Source organism: Oryctolagus cuniculus, chromosome 15 (genome assembly GCF_964237555.1).
Source record: "Oryctolagus cuniculus chromosome 15, mOryCun1.1, whole genome shotgun sequence".
Lineage (NCBI taxonomy): Eukaryota > Metazoa > Chordata > Mammalia > Lagomorpha > Leporidae > Oryctolagus > Oryctolagus cuniculus.
The window spans coordinates 43,826,685-43,843,452 of NC_091446.1; the positions used below are offsets into that span (position 1 = coordinate 43,826,685).

Genomic DNA, 16,768 nt, shown 5'->3' on the forward strand with positions numbered 1-16,768 from the left:
ATTTTTCATTGTGCATAAAAACTTAAAAATAACAAGAACTTTGGGGCCAGTGCTGTGATGCAGCAAGTTAAAGCTCTGGCCTGAAGCACTGGCATCCCATTTGGGCGCTGGTTCTAGTCCCAGCTGTTCCTCTTCCAAACTAGCTCTCTGCTATGGCCTGGGAAAACAGTGGAAGATGGCCCAGGTCCTTGTGCCCCTACATCCACGTGGGAGACCCAGAAGAAGCTGCTGGCTCCTGGCTTCGGATGGGCGCAGGCCATTGGGGAGTGAACCATCGGATGGAAGACCTCACCCTCTCTCTCTCTCTCTCTCTCTCTGCCTCTCCTCTCTCTGTGTAACTCTGACTTTCAAGTAAATAAATAAATCTTAAAAAAAATAAAATAACAAGAACTTTACACATAGTGGTCAGATTTTTAACTAAATGTTAAAATTTGGATACTTCTCTATGACTTTGGAAATTCTTCAAAATCATGGTTTTACATGAATTTAATTTGGTAATGTAAAGATGATAATATTTTATTTGATCATTAATATTTTATTATACACTTAAGATATGTTTAATTTTTATAAAAACAAATTCCACAGTGATGAACATTCTTATGTAAAAATATATTCCTTAGCTCAGAGTATGGTCAGTTTTAAGGCTTTACAGGAAAAATATCCTCAAATTTTGTGGTACCCACAGCTATATTGGTCATTCAAAGCTGCCTTATATTTTCACCTGAAATTTTGATAAGTTCCTTTTTTTTGTCTCATCTACTTCACTACATTTTAAGCCTCTGTAATCCTAGGGCCTGGCTCAAGCACATTGTTTTCCATGTGGGGACTAAGGAAACAAAACAAAAACAACAATAAAAACCTGGATATTCATTCAGAAAAGCTGTTCATTTGAGAATGGAAAGGGATTATCAAACCTCATAAAGCTTGATTGGGCGGTAGTGATTTTTTAAAAAACAGACTATTAGGATAATTGGACAAAAATGCTAGTACCATATTTTAAATCACTTGAAAATAATATTTGAGTCTAGTTTGTTAATGATATTCAGACTACTTGACAATAATCTTTATTAGACATGAGGAAGTATAAAAAAGTTCAGGGAAAATGTGCACACTTTTTAAATTCTGCATTTCCATGGATCTGTTGAAGACTTCCTGTGTGTTTAGCATTGGTTTTAATAGACTTTTCAAATTATATAAACCGAGCTTTGGTTGAGTGGAAAGTTTTCAGTATATGCTCATCCATGAGAATGTTTTCCTAGTTCTAGGGAGAAAACCCCAGGTGGAAGAAGCATCACATGTCGCAGAGTTTATGGCCTATGTCATTAATGCATTCTTGAGGAAAGTACTATCACAATGGGATTTTTTTTCTCTGTGACTCTCAGAAAAACATGCTAACTTCAGAAAGCCTGGGAAATAGTTAGGAATGAAAAAGTAAAGAGAAAAAACCCACACATGATCCCACTTCTTAGTTACTAAGATCATTTACATGTTAGCACGATAACACATTTTCTATCCAATTTTTTTTTTTTTTTTTTTTTGACAGGCAGAGTGGACAGTGAGAGAGAGAGAGACAGAGAGAAAGGTCTTCCTTTTTTGCCGTTGGTTCACCTCCAATGGCCGCCATGGCTGGTGCGCTGCAGCCGGCGCGCACCACGCTGATCCAATGGCAGGAGCCAGGTGCCTCTCCTGGTCTCCCGTGGGGTGCAGGGCCCAAGCACTTGGGCCATCCTCCACTGCACTCCCGGGCCACAGCAGAGAGCTGGCCTGGAAGAGGGGCAACTGGGAAAGAATCCAGTGCCCTGACCAGGACTAGAACCTGGTGTGCCGGCGCCGCTAGGCAGAGGATTAGCCTAGTGAGCTGCGGCGCCGGCCTCTATCCAAATATTTCTTGATGTAATTTTGACGCTTGAAGTTTAACTTGTCAACATTGTAGTATGTATTGCGCGCCTGCTGTATGCAGGGTGTTTCCTTAAGTCTCTTTTTCTCTGAAGTAGTTCAGTAAAACTTTCAGGCATCAATCTCCAAAGAAGATGAAAAACGAGCCCATAAAACATAATTTCATGCATATACAAGCACATGTTGTTGAAACACTCGCTATATAAAAGACTGGTGCATGTTATAATTGGCAAATTTCTATTTTTTATAATGTATTTGTCCTGCTAGTGATAAGCAATCACAAATTCATCTCCTTCTGATTTTTGAATTTTCTTTTGTAAGAATTCAGTATTTGCTATCAGATACTATAGAGGTACAACAAAAACAAACTTCAGTTAGTAAATACCATAAAATTCTATTTAATTATTGCTTTATGACTGTTCTCAAATTGTATTGAGAGGCTTCTTGATCTTTAGTTTTGAACAGAAATGTTTTAAAAAGTATACTTAATATTACTTCCTTTTTTTTAAAAAAAAAGATAACCATGCTAATTGTTCTTACCATCTAGAATGAGACTACTGAAGTATTAGGATATCAAAAAGACTAAAGGATTTTCCCTAAGTTACAAAGAGTTTGAGGCCGTTGCTGACATATACCTGGTCTGCTCTTGTTTGCTGACCCATGACAGAATCATGGTTAATGGAGTAGGGTATGGCCAAGAGGTGAAGGCCTAGAGTGGTTAAGGGCCTTATTGAAAAATCATACCAATTTGTGTATGGCAAGAGTCAGGTTAGATTATAGGCCTTCTAATTTGAAATCTTGGGAGATTTTCCACACTTTGTAGACCAGATCAAGAGAGATTTTCTAAGTCATTAATAATGATTAAATCATATATGTGCTTGCATTTTAATTGAAGTTTTAGGTTTAGATAAATAGCTTTTGGAATCTTAGGTTTCTATTTTTACCAGAATTCCTCTGATCCACTAGTCATTCTTCTAACAAATATTAAAGTTGACACATATTACAAAGTTTAGGCTTTGACAAATTTTATTTTTTATTTTTTTTAATTTTTATTTATTTATTTATTTATTTTTGCAGGGCTGGCATTGTGGTACAGTGTGGGATAAGGCACCACCTGCTCTGCTGGCACCCTACAATGGAGTACTTCTTAAGTCCTGGCTGCTCTGCTTCTAATCCAGCTTCCTGATAATCTGCCTGGGAAGGCAGTCGAAGAAGGTTCAAGAGCCATGTGAGAGACCTGGATGAAGCTCCTGGCTCCTGGCACAGCCCAGACCATTGCAGCCATTTGAGGAGTGAACCAGAGGATGGGAAATTTCTCTCCCTCATTTTCTCTCTCTCTCTCTCTCTCTCTCTCTTTCTGCCTTTCAAATAAATAAAAATAAGTTTTTTAAAAATTTAATTGTTGCATGCCCTTGCATACTAACTTCTACAATTACGGTCTTAAAGATCACAATATAATAATTCCTGTGCTCTAAATCTGACCTGAAATTTTGGCCAATAGCAGTGGAATCCTAGCCTTTGAATCTGGCATGTTCTAATGTCTTTTCCCTTACTTTCCTCGCCAGATAACTGAGGGGTGATCATGGTAGCTACCTTGTGGTGCTGTAGTAAGAATTAAGTGAAATAATATACACAAGCAATTAGAATATAAGTTCCTGATGCATGTTTATTATTTTTTGTTATCATAGTGATTACTATTAACGCGAGAGCTAACATACTGCTTTTCTCTTTTCTATTATACCAATGTTCCTAAATCATAGCATTAGGTTTTACAATGGAGCAAAATTATCTGCTTTGATATTTGAGGCTCTTTTTAAAAATAGAATATTTGCAAGCTCTATCCACAGATATATTAGTATTATGTTATGGTTTTCTGTCCTGCAGAGTTGGTTTTTTAAAAAGATTTATTTATTTATTTAAAAGTCAGAAATACAGCAAGAGAGAGAAACAGGGCGGAGGGGAGGAGATCTTCTATCTGCTGGTTCTCTCCCCAAATAGCCACAATGGCCAGGGCTTGGCCAGGCTGAAGCCAAGAGCCAGGAACTTCCTGCAGGTCTCCAATGTGGGTGTAGGGGCCCAAGCACTTGGGCAATCCTTCACTGCTTTCCCAGGCACATTAGCAGGGAGCTAGACCAGAAGTGGAGCAGCCAGGTCATGAACTGGTGCCCATATAGAATACTGGAGCTGCAGATGGTGGTTTAACCCTATGGGTCACAGCACTGGCCACTTTGAAAAACTGTAGAGTTTTTTAAAATGATCACTCTTAGTGACTGAATGTTGTCTCATTTGTAACAGGATTTTAAGATGCAACTGGGGGGCCGGTGCTGTGGCTCACTTGGTTAATCCTCCGGCTGCAGCACTGGCATCCCATATGGGTGCCGGGTTCTAGTTCTGGTTGCTCCTCTTCCAGTCCAGCTCTCTGCTGTGGCTGGGGAAGACAGTGGAGGATGGCCCAAGTGCTTGGGCCCCTACACCTGCATAGAAGACCAGGAAGAAGCACCTGGCTCCTGGCTTCAGATCGGCACAGCGCCAGCTGTGGTGGCCATTTGGGGGGTGAACCAGTGGAAGGAAGACCTTTCTCTCTGTCTCTCTCTCTCTCTCACTGTCTAACTCTATCTGTCAAATAAAAAAAAATGCAACTGGACTCTGAGTCTGTCATTTAGATAGTCAACCAAGCTACTAGAGCACCTAGTGGACCAGGAGGTAGCAGGACACAATTTTTGGGTTTTTTGTTTGTTTCCCATTTTTAACTTCCTCACAAGAGTTGAGCTTAGGGAGACTGGAGAGTCTGAGCACAAGCCCTGGAAACTACAAAATGACATCCTGTTGCATGGGGATTCCTAGTTTCTCCTAAGAGGCAGGAACTGGGAGGTGCTGCTCAGGTTTCATAGATCGGGGCAGAGCAGTAGGGAAACCAATTAGAGAGCTTGGTATGCACTTCCTGCATTTGGAGAACACACTAGGCTGGTGTGTAACTCACTCCTGCAATGCCTACCGTGAGCTACAGGGTGGCCTGCTGCTTACGTGTTGGCAGGAGAGGTGACTCTTTGTGTCAGCTGTACTTTTGGATTTTATGGATGGAGAATGTCTGGGCATTTCTAGGGAACAAATCAATCTTGATGTGAATGGAAGGGGAGAGGGAGTGGGAGAGGGGAGCGTTGTGGATGGGAGGGAAGTTATGGGGGGTGGGAAGCTATTGTAATCCATAAGCTGTACTTTGGAAATTTATGTTCATTAAATAAAAAAATAAAAAATAAAAAAAGTAGCAATTGGCAGTTATCCTCTCCAAGAAAGCTGTCTCCAGCATCAAAAAGAGCTATGCAGGAGGAGGCTAGGCCAAGTAAACCAGCTAGGTGAGAGACCACAGTGGAACAATGAAGGATGTCTCTGACCCTACAAAGCACCCCCAAAGCTTTAAATAGCTGTCTGGCCCAGAGAGCCCAGCACTAGAAGTCAAGTAAGTATTTTCCTTCTTCCTCTCTGCTTTTTATGAAAATTTTAAAATTTAATCTGCAGTTTATTTGAAAGGCAGAGGGACAGAGACAGAAAGATCTTCCATCCGCTCGTTCACTCCCAAAATGCCTGAAACAGCTAGGACTGGGCCAGGTCAGAGCCAGGAGCTTAGAACTCAGCCTGGGTCTCCCATGTGGGTGGCAGGGACCCAGTGGCTTGAATCATCACCTTTTGGAATCAGATGTTGAACTGAGATTGAAACTGAGGTACAGTAATAGGGGATATGGTATCCCCAGCAGTGTCCCAAGCCCTGGGTATAACGCTTGCCCCTGCCTTGCCTCTATCCCTCCCTCTGCTTCAATCCTCAGTCAGTAATTGTAGTTGGCACAGTGGGGTAGCAAGAGTGAAGCATTGAAGCAGGACAACAGAAACCGCCCTCTAACTTGGGAACGGGTAGTGGCTCTACCTCTGGATATTGTTATGTTTTCATTCTTATTCTGGACTAAAACTATTAATTTTTCAGTGAAGAATCATTTATCTTCTGAAAGTTACCAAGAAAGTCATGAGATTGCCCTGAATTTCATCTGGAGGAAAATGAAGAATCAGTATCTAGAATAAAATTAATTGATAATTTATATTGTTTTGGGATTATTTCCTGTAAGTTCTGCTTATTAATGTAATAATTATACATTCACAACTCAATTCTTCCATTTTTATTGATTGAGATTTATGACAGTAAGATGTTATAAATGTTATACTAGATAGGTTTATGCATATTTCTGTCAGTACATTGTAGGTCATTAGCAAACAGGAACATTCTTATATACAAACATTTGACAGACTGCTTCTTAGAAGGGTTAAAATGCTTTTCATTACCATTGCATTTGCATGAAAATTTCAGACTCTAAGAAATGCACAAAAATGATTTTAAAACTTTTTTATAATTATAAAAGTTTTATGTCAAAAAAAATCTTTTCAAAATTGTGCCTGAGCAGATACACAAGAAAATTAATTTTTAAGTATATTAGGTTTTTAAAATATTTTTTAATTTTTATTTGAAAGTCAGTGATACACAGAGAGAGAAGGAGAGGCAGAGAGAGAGAGAGAAAGGTCTCCCAGCCACTGGTTCACTCCCCAGTTGGCCACAACAGCCAGAGCTGCGCCAATCTGAAGCCAGGAGCCAGGAGCTTCTTCCAGGTCTCCCACGTGGGTGCAGGGGCCTGAGGACCTGGGCCATCTTCTACTGCTTTCCCAGGCCATAGCAGAGAGCTGGATTAGAAGTGGAGCAGCTGGGACTTGAACCGGTGCCCAAATGGGATGTGGGCACTGCAGGCAGCGGCTTTACCTGCTATGCCACGGCACCAGCCCCAGTATATTAGTTTTATGGACTTCAAGTCCTGTAGAATTTTCTCTATGAATTATTAAATACTGCTTTGGGAGTATAAGGATGCATAGAAATTTCTCAAACTTTTATTTTGAAATCCATTAATTTTGGAGATGAAATCATTTAAAAATTTATTAATGATCCTAAATTAATTTGACTCCTATTAAGTATTTAGAAAGCCACTAAACCTCTTTTGACTTAAATGAGACTTTAAAAAAAGTAAGCCATGAAATAATAGAAATATACTGAAATCTTTAAAATGCCTAAATGGGGGGCCAGCGCTGTGCCATAGCAGGTAAAGCCACTGCCTGCAGTGCCTGCATCCTATATGGGCACAGGTCCATGTCTTGGCTGCTCCACTTCTAATCCAGCTTTCTGCTATGGCCTGGGAAAGCAGTAGAAGATGGCCCAAGTCCTCGGGCCCCTGCACCCGCCGGGGAGACCCAGAAGAAGCTCTTGGCTCCTGGCTTCGGATCAGCGCAGCTCCTGCCATTGTGGCCAACTGGGGAGTGAACCATCAGATGGAAGACCTCTCTCTCTCCCTATCTCTCTTTTACTCTGTGTGTAACTCTGACATTCAAGGAAAATAAATAAATCTTAAAATAAAATAAAATGTGGTACAGTGGGTTAAGGCACTGCTTGGGACACCAGCATATGAGAGAGCCCATTCATGCCCTGGCTGCTCTGCTTCTGATCAGCTTCCTGCTGGGAAGGCACGGGATGATTCAGGTACTTGGGCCCCTGTGAGACCCTGATGGAGTTTCTGCCTTCTGGCTTTGGGTTGGCCAAGCCCTGGCTGTTGCCGCCATTTGGGGATTGAACCAGTGGATGGAAGATCTCTCTCCCCCACCCACACCCCCCTCTTTCTCTCTCTCTCTCTCTCTCTGATACTTTGCCTTTCAAATAAATAAATCAATGAAAACCTAAAAAATATGTTTCATTAGGATGAAGAATATAAATAACTTCAAGTATTGTATTATGTTTAACAAACCATGCCATGATTTATAGGATTAATTGAAAAGTGTTCATTTTGCAGCAGTCTGACAAAGTAACATCTAATAAAAGGACACTGTTATACATTTTAATGTTAATCATTTATGACCTTTGTATTCATAATAGTGCCTGGATTTGGTTAAGTTGGAGAAATATGTGGGTGAATTACAATAGCTGAGGAATTAAAATACTTTGGCTATAAAAAGAACAACACTATTGCTTAAAATAAGTAATTTATGTTTTTAACACCAGTTTTCCTCTTAATGCAGCCTAAGTACTCTGAATGATAGTCTCATAAGGAAATACTAATATGTAGGTAGTTCCTGAACACCAACACCTGTAATTAGACCATTTTAAGTTTTTTCCTTTTCAAATGCTAAATGTAGACAGAGGTTAGTATTATATTTTCTAGACTGGATGAGTCAGGTTGCTGAGATAATACTTAGACTGAGTACTTAGGCTGACATCCCTGTATTTCCTAGTGTTTCTGGAAACGAACGCTGGTGCTAAGCAGTTTGCTCTCTGCCATATTCCTGATACATTCCAGCTGCCTAAAACGACCTTTCAGAATCGTGGTAGTCTCTAATTCTGTTTTCAAATGGCAAATTCAGTTTGAATGGACAACCCAGAGTAGAAAGAACATCACCAGCAGGTGTGATTTCCTTCTTTTGGAAAGGGGCGGCTCATCTAAAGCGTTACACAACTGACTGCTCACATTCTGCGTCTTAGGACCACTAAGAGCCCCGTCACTCTGATCTCAGTGGTGAGTCTCGGCAGGTGTGACAAGAATTTCCTACCTGGACCAAGCTATATCCTGTACGCTGGATCAGTGCGCGGAGGGCTGCTTCCTTCTGGGTGCCGCTCAATCCATCCCCGGATTTGTGATTTGATTCCATTGAGAGTGATTATCAGCAAAAAATCAGGTTTAATTAGGGTTGCTCACTGAAACCAAATTTAAGATAAATTAAGTAAATTAATATTAACAAATCCAAACTTGTCCTTTTTGTGAAGGTCATCTTTAGAAAACAATCTCTATAAATGAATTATGAAGAGTAGAGCTACAGCCATACACAAACAAGGCTGGTTAAATGTACTCATTAAAAAAATTTAAAAAATTTTTTCAACTTTAGTTGAAATTTAGAAGTAAAAAACAAATAATAGCCATTCCCTAATTAGAATGCAGATCTGTAAGTCTCAACACAGTTATTTCAGGATGACAACAAATGCCCCCAAACAACCATGACAATTAAAGGAATAAAAAGGATGGTCATTACAGACGTGAAAAAACACCATCACTAAGTCTAACAGCTAAGAGAATGCATCCAGTGTCTCTGAGATTAACCTTCATTTACCTATTTTATGTGTTACCTAACACTTCTTTCTACTTATTCTCCCAAGATAAATTTCTAGTACAGGGTGTGCTGATGTCAGATATGCAGAAGTCATCATGCAAACTACTATATGTTAACAAATCTATGTAGATTTGGGGAAAAAATGGACTCTTTTGAATGGGAATACTGGAAGGGTCTGCTGTCACAAAGATAATATGCTACATCCATCCACCAATCAGCAGAGTGCATGAAATTCTTCGTAAACCCAAAGAAATGATGGAAGTTAACAAAGGTTCATGTTTGTGTTGGATGGGGTGTGTCCAGCCTGCAGGCTGTACAAGGTCCACAAGATCATTTGGTCTGGCCCCACCAAGGCAACTACAGGTGGGACTGGGAATTCAGTAAATCTGTAACAGGCTAGTTTTTAAGTTGATAATTTTGTATGACCCACAAATGATATTATAAATATCCAGATGACCCTCGGTAGAAAAAAGGTCCCCACCCCTGGTAGATGTGGATACATAATTGAAATAGTTTATTGTCTATACTTTCTGATGTGGTAACATGAACTAAATGTGATGGTTACTTAAATCCACAGGTTCCCACCCAAGGGTTATGGCCATCTGGAAGGTTACAACCTGTAGTGGTGGAGGCCCCAAAGGATCTCAAGGGCTGCATGCTGAGTGGCTGGTTTGCAGGTGAGTGACTCAGTGAAGGTTCTCTGCTGGTTTCCTCTTTGATTGCTCTGCTCTGCCAACCAGGACCGAGGAAATGTTCAAATCAAATCCAACTCTACTGCATTTGACTAAAGATCCTTTTGAAAATTTTGGGTCATATGAGTTGAGATTTTCTACTCAGTTTGTCATTGTCATATAAAGATTCAGAATGAGTAGGCCAGTAATTTGGGAAACCAAGGAAAAGTGAAGCTGATATGATCATTTCAGAAAAATGCAGCATGAAAGTTTTTCTGTTACTAAAATTACTGCAATTTAGTAATAGTAGTAATAGCAATAATACTAGTACAATTAAAAGTAGTATTCATATTACTGTTATCAATAATGACAGCAACAGGTATTCTATTTCTAAAGTAATAGAACTTAAAAAAATTCCTAAGCTAATTTACAAGCCTCAGTTAGATAATAATGTTTTCGATATAATTTATAAAATAAAAGTAAAAATAAGAAATTCCAGAGAGAATACTCAATTGCTGTTCTAGGGATCGAAGCATGTCATCCTGTATTTATATATATAAAATCATGACCATTCTTGCCTTTGACCTTTCTGATAATGCTTGCTTGCTCCTGACCCAGGTCAAGTTAATTTACATTCATTTGTAGTTTCAAGAACAAATTTGATTAGTGTTATCTGCATGCCGACTCCACTCCCTCCCTGCTCAGCTTTTGGGCATTGTTTTACAAGCAACCTACAAATTTACTGTTACCAATTTTATTGTCTATAGTTAGCAAAATCCAGTGGATTTTTAAAAAAGCCAGACTTGATATCTTGACTAAGACACCTTAGAAAGTTTCTCTGTGATAGTGATGTTTTGATATATATAAAGCAATCCAGGTAGGGATTCACTGACACATTGAAAGTATAAATACTTTTCCTATGAGACATAGGGGCAAAGTGAAGCCTGTATTGAGTCTGCAGTCCTATGGTGAACATAGTCATAGAAATCTCTATGAAACAGTGTACATCCTCTAAAATAGATAAATATATACAAAAGATTTATAAAGAAAATTGGCCTGTAAGACAACTTCTAATTTTTGCATTTGTTCCAATCGTTACTACAATTGTCTTTGGGTCAGAACATTCTCAAACTTTCACACTGTGCTGAATTAAACCCACAAGAGCTGGGAGGCTGTGGATGGCATCTGATGGGGTTATTGATGTATGTCTTCCAGCTCTTGGAAGGCAAAGTCTGTAGTCTTTTGACCAACCCGTAGATTTGCTCTATGCAGAACTTCATCTTTTCCATGAAAAAGTTAACAATTTATGGTGAAATGCATTTCTGTTTGTAAAAGGTACCTTTAGTTTTGGTTAATAATTAATAAAGGAGATGAAAGGTATTTTGACATCAGGATGGTCTTTGGATCAAATATGAGTTCACTCTGAATTTACTGAGAAAATCTGAATAACATCCCAACATAATTGCAAGTCAAGGTAAATCACGCATAGAAATAAAACTCAGAATTTTATACAAGAAAGTTGATCTTCAATTTCTTAATTCTCAAAAACAACTCCCCCTACCAATGTTGACCCAATTTAAGGGGTGAACTTGAATCCTAGATAAATATTTTTTCAAGCAAGTCAAACTTTTCTTTAAAAACTTCGTCAATTTAAAATAAAGGTTTTGCAATATATTTCCTAATTTAGTTCCTGTCAAATCTCCAGAACTGCGACTACTGCATTTTGAAAGAGAAGAGTTCCCAGTGGCATTTACTGAGCTGACAGAATTCATACCCAATGAAAAATAGGCATTAAGACCCTTGAAGCTAGAGGAAAGCACTCATGAGTATTTATCAAGTATTAATTAAAAATTACTTCAATATTTACTATCTTTTGAGAATTTTTGAGATGAGGGAATGAAGCAGAAAGTAAAAAAGGCCCTTTCTCCACAAAAATTGCATGGCTTTGTAGTGGCTGTCAGAGGCAATAAACAAGATCCATAAGTAAAATACAGTGTGCTTCTGATGCTTCCTGAGGAGAAGATAAATAATGGAAGAGGACCATGAGATGTGTTTGTGGTTGGTAAACAGTTCATATGATACTGAGAAAGTAAGTGTGGGAAGGGACCAGGATGAAGTGAGGGAAGTGGTTGGAGTAGGACATTGTAGTTAGGGCACTAGGCAAGAGTAAGAACTGAGGTGGCAACTTGTGTGGGAATGAATGAGAACTGAGAGTAGAGGTTAGGGAGAGAATGGCTGCTTGGATCACGGAGCATCTTGTCATCACAGTAAGGACCATGGCTTGGGAAGCCAGAGTCTTACAGTATTGTACTCAGGTTTTTAACAGAATCGTTCTGATTGTTGAGAAAACATGGGAGGGAGGGGGATGTAGGGCAGAGACCAGGATGAGGCAAAAGAGGTAAATAATGCAAACACAGGGCTGATCTTGTTTTCATGTAAAACCTTGCTGTTCATTCTGCAGTTATTGCATTGGCTTTGATTGTTTCAATGAAAATATCCTTTGTCTTGATCATTGAATTTTTTGTACCCCCTCAAGTTTGCCTTCCTTGTCTCATTGAATTCACTTGAGTGTGTAGAGTTGGGAAAGTCAAGCAGGGAGACAGAAGTCACTGCTACACCCAGGTAAAAGATGGCAGTGGCTTGTACTAGTGTTGACAGTGGTGATAGTAAAAAGTGGCAAATCTTGGCGATATTACAGGATGATTGGGTGTGTTGTGTGGGAAGAAAATAGGCATCCAGGGAGACACCAAGTTTTTAACTTAGGTAACCAGAAGAATGGGGTTGAGGAGTAGCAGTTTTGTGGCAGAAGCACTTCAGCTGTTTTGGTCATGTTGCTTTTGAGTTGCCTTTTAAACATCCACCTGGCAAAGTTGAGTTGTCAGGTAGCTACAATGTAGGAATGTGAATTTCATGGGATAGTTTCAGGCAGCGCTATTGACATGGACACTATCCGTGGAGAGATGATATTTCAGCTGTGACGCTGGATGAGATCATTTAAAGACTAAGTAAAGTAGGTCCAGGACTGGTCTTTGGGGGCACTGTAGCTTCTGGAAACCAGGGAGGTAAGGAGGAATTGCAAAGGAGATTGAGAAAACAGCAAAAAGATAGGAGGAGAAATAGGAAAGTGAGGTAGTTTGGAATCAAATCAAGACAGGATTTTGAGAACAAGCAAGCGATCAGTTACAGCAAATCCTACTAAGTCAGATGGAATAGAGCCTGTCTAGGAAAGCGGATCCTGGGACTGGGCTCTGTGGCCTCAGATCTCTTACTGTGTGCTCTGGGCAAGTTCCTTAGCCTATCTGTCTCAGTATCTTCAACTGAGGCAACAACATTATTTCTCTCCAGATCACTGTGAATTTTACATGACCAGAGTATTGAAAGGACTTTGAAAGACGTCCTGTAATATAATGAATGGCAAATTAACATTAAGCATATGTATATAAAACAGGAAAAAGAGGGAGGCAATATAATCACTAAGCAACTCAACTCTATCTGGGAATTCTGCTCTAAGATTCATGGAATGGCACTTTGTCTAGATGAGAATGAGCCAAGAAAGGGCTAAGGAATGGAAGCTGGGTGAAGGGAGTCTATGGTTAGTATTGTAGGGAGGAAATGTTCATAAGCCCTTTCTAAGCATCTGTTTCCCCATCTGTGAACTGGGGTAACAAGTGTGTTGTGGATGATGATGTTGTGAAGATGACCTGATAAAACCCCTGGGAAGCGTTTCTTTTAGATGTAGCATGTGGCAAGTGCTCCAACATGACTGAATGTTCTTGCTGATGAGTCGTGTTGGAGGGGCAGAGTGGAGGAACAGCACCATGACCCCAGAAAGGCGTCGGAGATGTCAGCACTTCCTCGTCTAGGTGCTTCCCTTTTCTTTTTTTTTTTTCTTTTTATTTATTTATTTATTTATTTATTGACAGGCAGAGTGGACAGTGAGAGAGAGAGACAGAGAGAAAGGTCTTCCTTTTGCCATTGGTTCACCCTCCAATGGCCACCGCGGCCGGCACACTGCGGCCAGCGCACCACGCTGATCCGATGGCAGGAGCCAGGTACTTATCCTGGTCTCCCATGGGGTGCAGGGCCCAAGCACCTGGGCCAACCTCCACTGCACTCCCGGGCCACAGCAGAGAGCTGGCCTGGAAGAGGGGCAACCAGGACAGAATCTGGCGCCCCGACCAGGACTAGAACCCGGTGTGCCGGTGCCGCAGGTGGAGGATTAGCCTAGTGAGCCGCGGCGCTGGCCCTCCCTTTTCTTGCTGCCTCATATTCATTCTTAAAAACGAGCGAAGGAGGGACTAATATGAGAAACCAGAAATTCCCTCTGCTTTATAGAGTTCTTTTGAAGATTAAATATTAACACACATTTAAAAGATTTGGTTCCTGGCATTTAGTAACTGTCCGATGAATGTTAGCTGTTATATACTTTTATTGTGATTATTAATCTCTATCTAATTCCATGAGAGTTTCAAAACCAGTGTGGAAAGGATAAAGTCTCGAGCCCTTGGAATGACAATTGTCCCTTCAGGATTAGATTGTAGATGTCCTTTGCAGTGTCATTCACATATCATGACTCTGGGAGTTAATTTATCTTCTGTCACTCTCAGGCTGTGTGGTTGGCATGCCTTTTTCTTCCCTTGTCTTCCGACTTTATCACATTAGAAATCCCTCCTGACTTGATTGAAATGTTGTCTGCTCTGTGATGCTTTCTATGACAACCTCCATAGGTGACAAAAAATGTCACCTCCTCCAATGCTGCCAAGAAAGCCTGCACATTCCTGCATATAGTATGTCAATGACCTGCTTTCATGTTTATCAGTCTCACTAAACTGTGGGCTTTCTGAGTTAGGGATGATCGCCTACTCATCTTTCTTTGCCCAGAAGGTTTAATCTGACATTAGGCTGGTGCTCAATAGATCCTTGGGAGACAGGCAAGAGATTTCAGATCAGTGATTTGGTAAATTACAGTGACTTGAATTCAATCAGAAGTAAAACTAACATAAATCTAATGTCCTAATACTTACTGTGTTTTTTTTCCCCCATCACTTTACAAAAGCTCTAGGCTGGTATGAACTTGATTTATGCAAGAAACTGATCTTTGTGGTTTCTCTGTATTTATGAATATGTCATTATATTTCTTTCAGAGACAAGAATACTAGAAATTTTAGGGTAAAAAGAGATTGAAAACTGAAGTTGGTATTTGAATACACTTTTCTTCTGTCTGCTTATCTGGTTTTATAGTTGCAATGTCAGTGTCCATTTTATCAAAAGAGGGACCTAAATTCGGGGTTGAAGATTGCTGCCTTCCTAAAAGTCAAGGAGGGACAGAAATGAACATATCTCATCACTTGACTTAGGCTGCTCAATAGAAATTTCCAGAATTCACTGTGGGGCAAGGTCAGAGCTACGGTGCCTGGCCCTGATGACCTCCTGTGCCCAAGGGTCATGGTTCAGGGGAGGTGGCAATGAAACAGATGATAAGAGAGTTGGAAGAGAGGAGCAAGTATGTGTGTGTGTCTCGGGTGAATTCTGACTTCTCCATATCTAGACCTGTTAGATGGATAGTACATGAAGCTGTGTAATTATAACCTGATCTAGAAAGAACAAACACATACACTTTGTGTAGAAAAATCAGTCATCAGTCCCATTTCAGGAATCAAGTTGTAGAAAGAAAACTAGGAGAAATGTTTAAGTGATATTTATCTAGATTTGCCCGAAGTTAGGGCAATGGTAGGAAATTTCCCTGGAGGAGCATGGGCTGGAAGCTAGGAAAGCAAAGATGGTGGGAAAATAAATTTCATTTTGTTTTAAAAAGTCTCTCAAAATGGTAAGTTAGGAGCAACATGAGGAAAAGTAAGAGAAGCTCATGACAGGAAAGCACATTAAAGAGTCAACAAAGAATAGCTTGGAGAGGCAAAAGCAGACATGGTGACTGTGAATGAGGCAGAGAACAAATAGGAGATGAAAATAGGGAATTAAAAGTCTTTTTGGTTAAAAACTAAAGGAAGTAATTATCCTCAGCTTTAACAAAAGGATCAGCAAATACTAATTTAGTATCTGCTGTTTACCTAGCACTGTGGTAAACAACATGGAGTTGGAAAATAGAGGAGCTGTTATGATTATATTTACTATTTTATTTCTTTAATATGATTTTCACAAGAGATTGGATAATGAAACCAAATGAGGATGAAGACCGTTTGTGACCTTGTAAGCTGAGGATAGGTGTTCTGTAGCTGAGTGGGGGCCCTATGGGACTCACTTGCATGGGGACCTCTCCAAGAATCCGGTCTTTGCCCAATGCTTTGCTGTTCCCTGACATTGCATGATGTGGACTGGACATAACTCCAGTGTAACAGGCAGAGCTACAAGTGGTTTCGGCCTGAATTTCGGCCTTTAACTTTCTCAAAAGTTCCAGATAACACTGAAATGGTTTGTGAAGGATTAATGACCGCAGTTCATGCATTTGTCTAATGATGTTCAGTAAATATTACCTTGCATTGTTTCATAAAAGAAATATAATTCAGCTCTAATATTCACCTTGGAAAAATGTTTTATGATTGCTCTTAAGTTTATTTTGGCAGTGAATTAATGTGATAGCTGTTCATTGAGCCATGTATCATGAAACAGAGTGAAATTACTAGAAACTATGTAGTGTATCTGCAATTCTAAAATATAGATGTATGTCTGCCTACTTCAAAGTCATCAAAGTTGCGATATGTGACATACTTTAAACCGCGCGCGTGTGTGTGTATCTCAAAAACAAGCAAACCCAAAAGAACCTCTATTAACCAGAACTAGCTGGGTTACTATGGTATTAGTAATCAATGATGCATTGATTTGGGTTGCACTGATTTGCTCTTTGAGTGCTTGCTTTGGCAGCATATATACTAAAATTGGAACAATTTGCACTTTGATAAGACTTAATGAAATTCAAGCTGTTCAGAGTATTATATTAATTTCTTTGCAACTATGGACAACATCCTCCTCTGTGGATGATTACGTATTCTTAGAGAAGGGCA

General features: G+C 39.8%; 2 protein-coding genes across 6 annotated transcripts in view; one reads left to right on the forward strand and one right to left on the reverse strand.

Moving 5' to 3' along the window:
* ASAH2 (N-acylsphingosine amidohydrolase 2) overlaps positions 1-3,238 on the forward strand; it is a 204,278-nt gene extending 201,040 nt beyond the window's left edge. Inside the window, exon 23 of the mRNA XM_051823908.2 lies at positions 2,974-3,238. Coding sequence (XP_051679868.2) covers positions 2,974-3,082 — 109 coding nt within the window. The 3' untranslated portion in view covers positions 3,083-3,238. The remainder of the gene's footprint in view (positions 1-2,973) is intronic.
* A1CF (APOBEC1 complementation factor) overlaps positions 1-16,768 on the reverse strand; it is an 88,621-nt gene that overhangs the window by 50,521 nt on the left and 21,332 nt on the right. For 3 of the 5 annotated variants that reach the window (XM_008270124.4, XM_002718366.5, XM_008270123.4), the window contains one exon: positions 8,524-8,668. The exons of the other annotated variants lie outside the window; for them this stretch is intronic. In XM_008270124.4, the coding sequence (XP_008268346.1) occupies positions 8,524-8,622 (99 nt within the window). In that variant the 5' untranslated portion in view covers positions 8,623-8,668. The remainder of the gene's footprint in view (positions 1-8,523; positions 8,669-16,768) is intronic. 5 annotated transcript variants of the gene reach the window in all.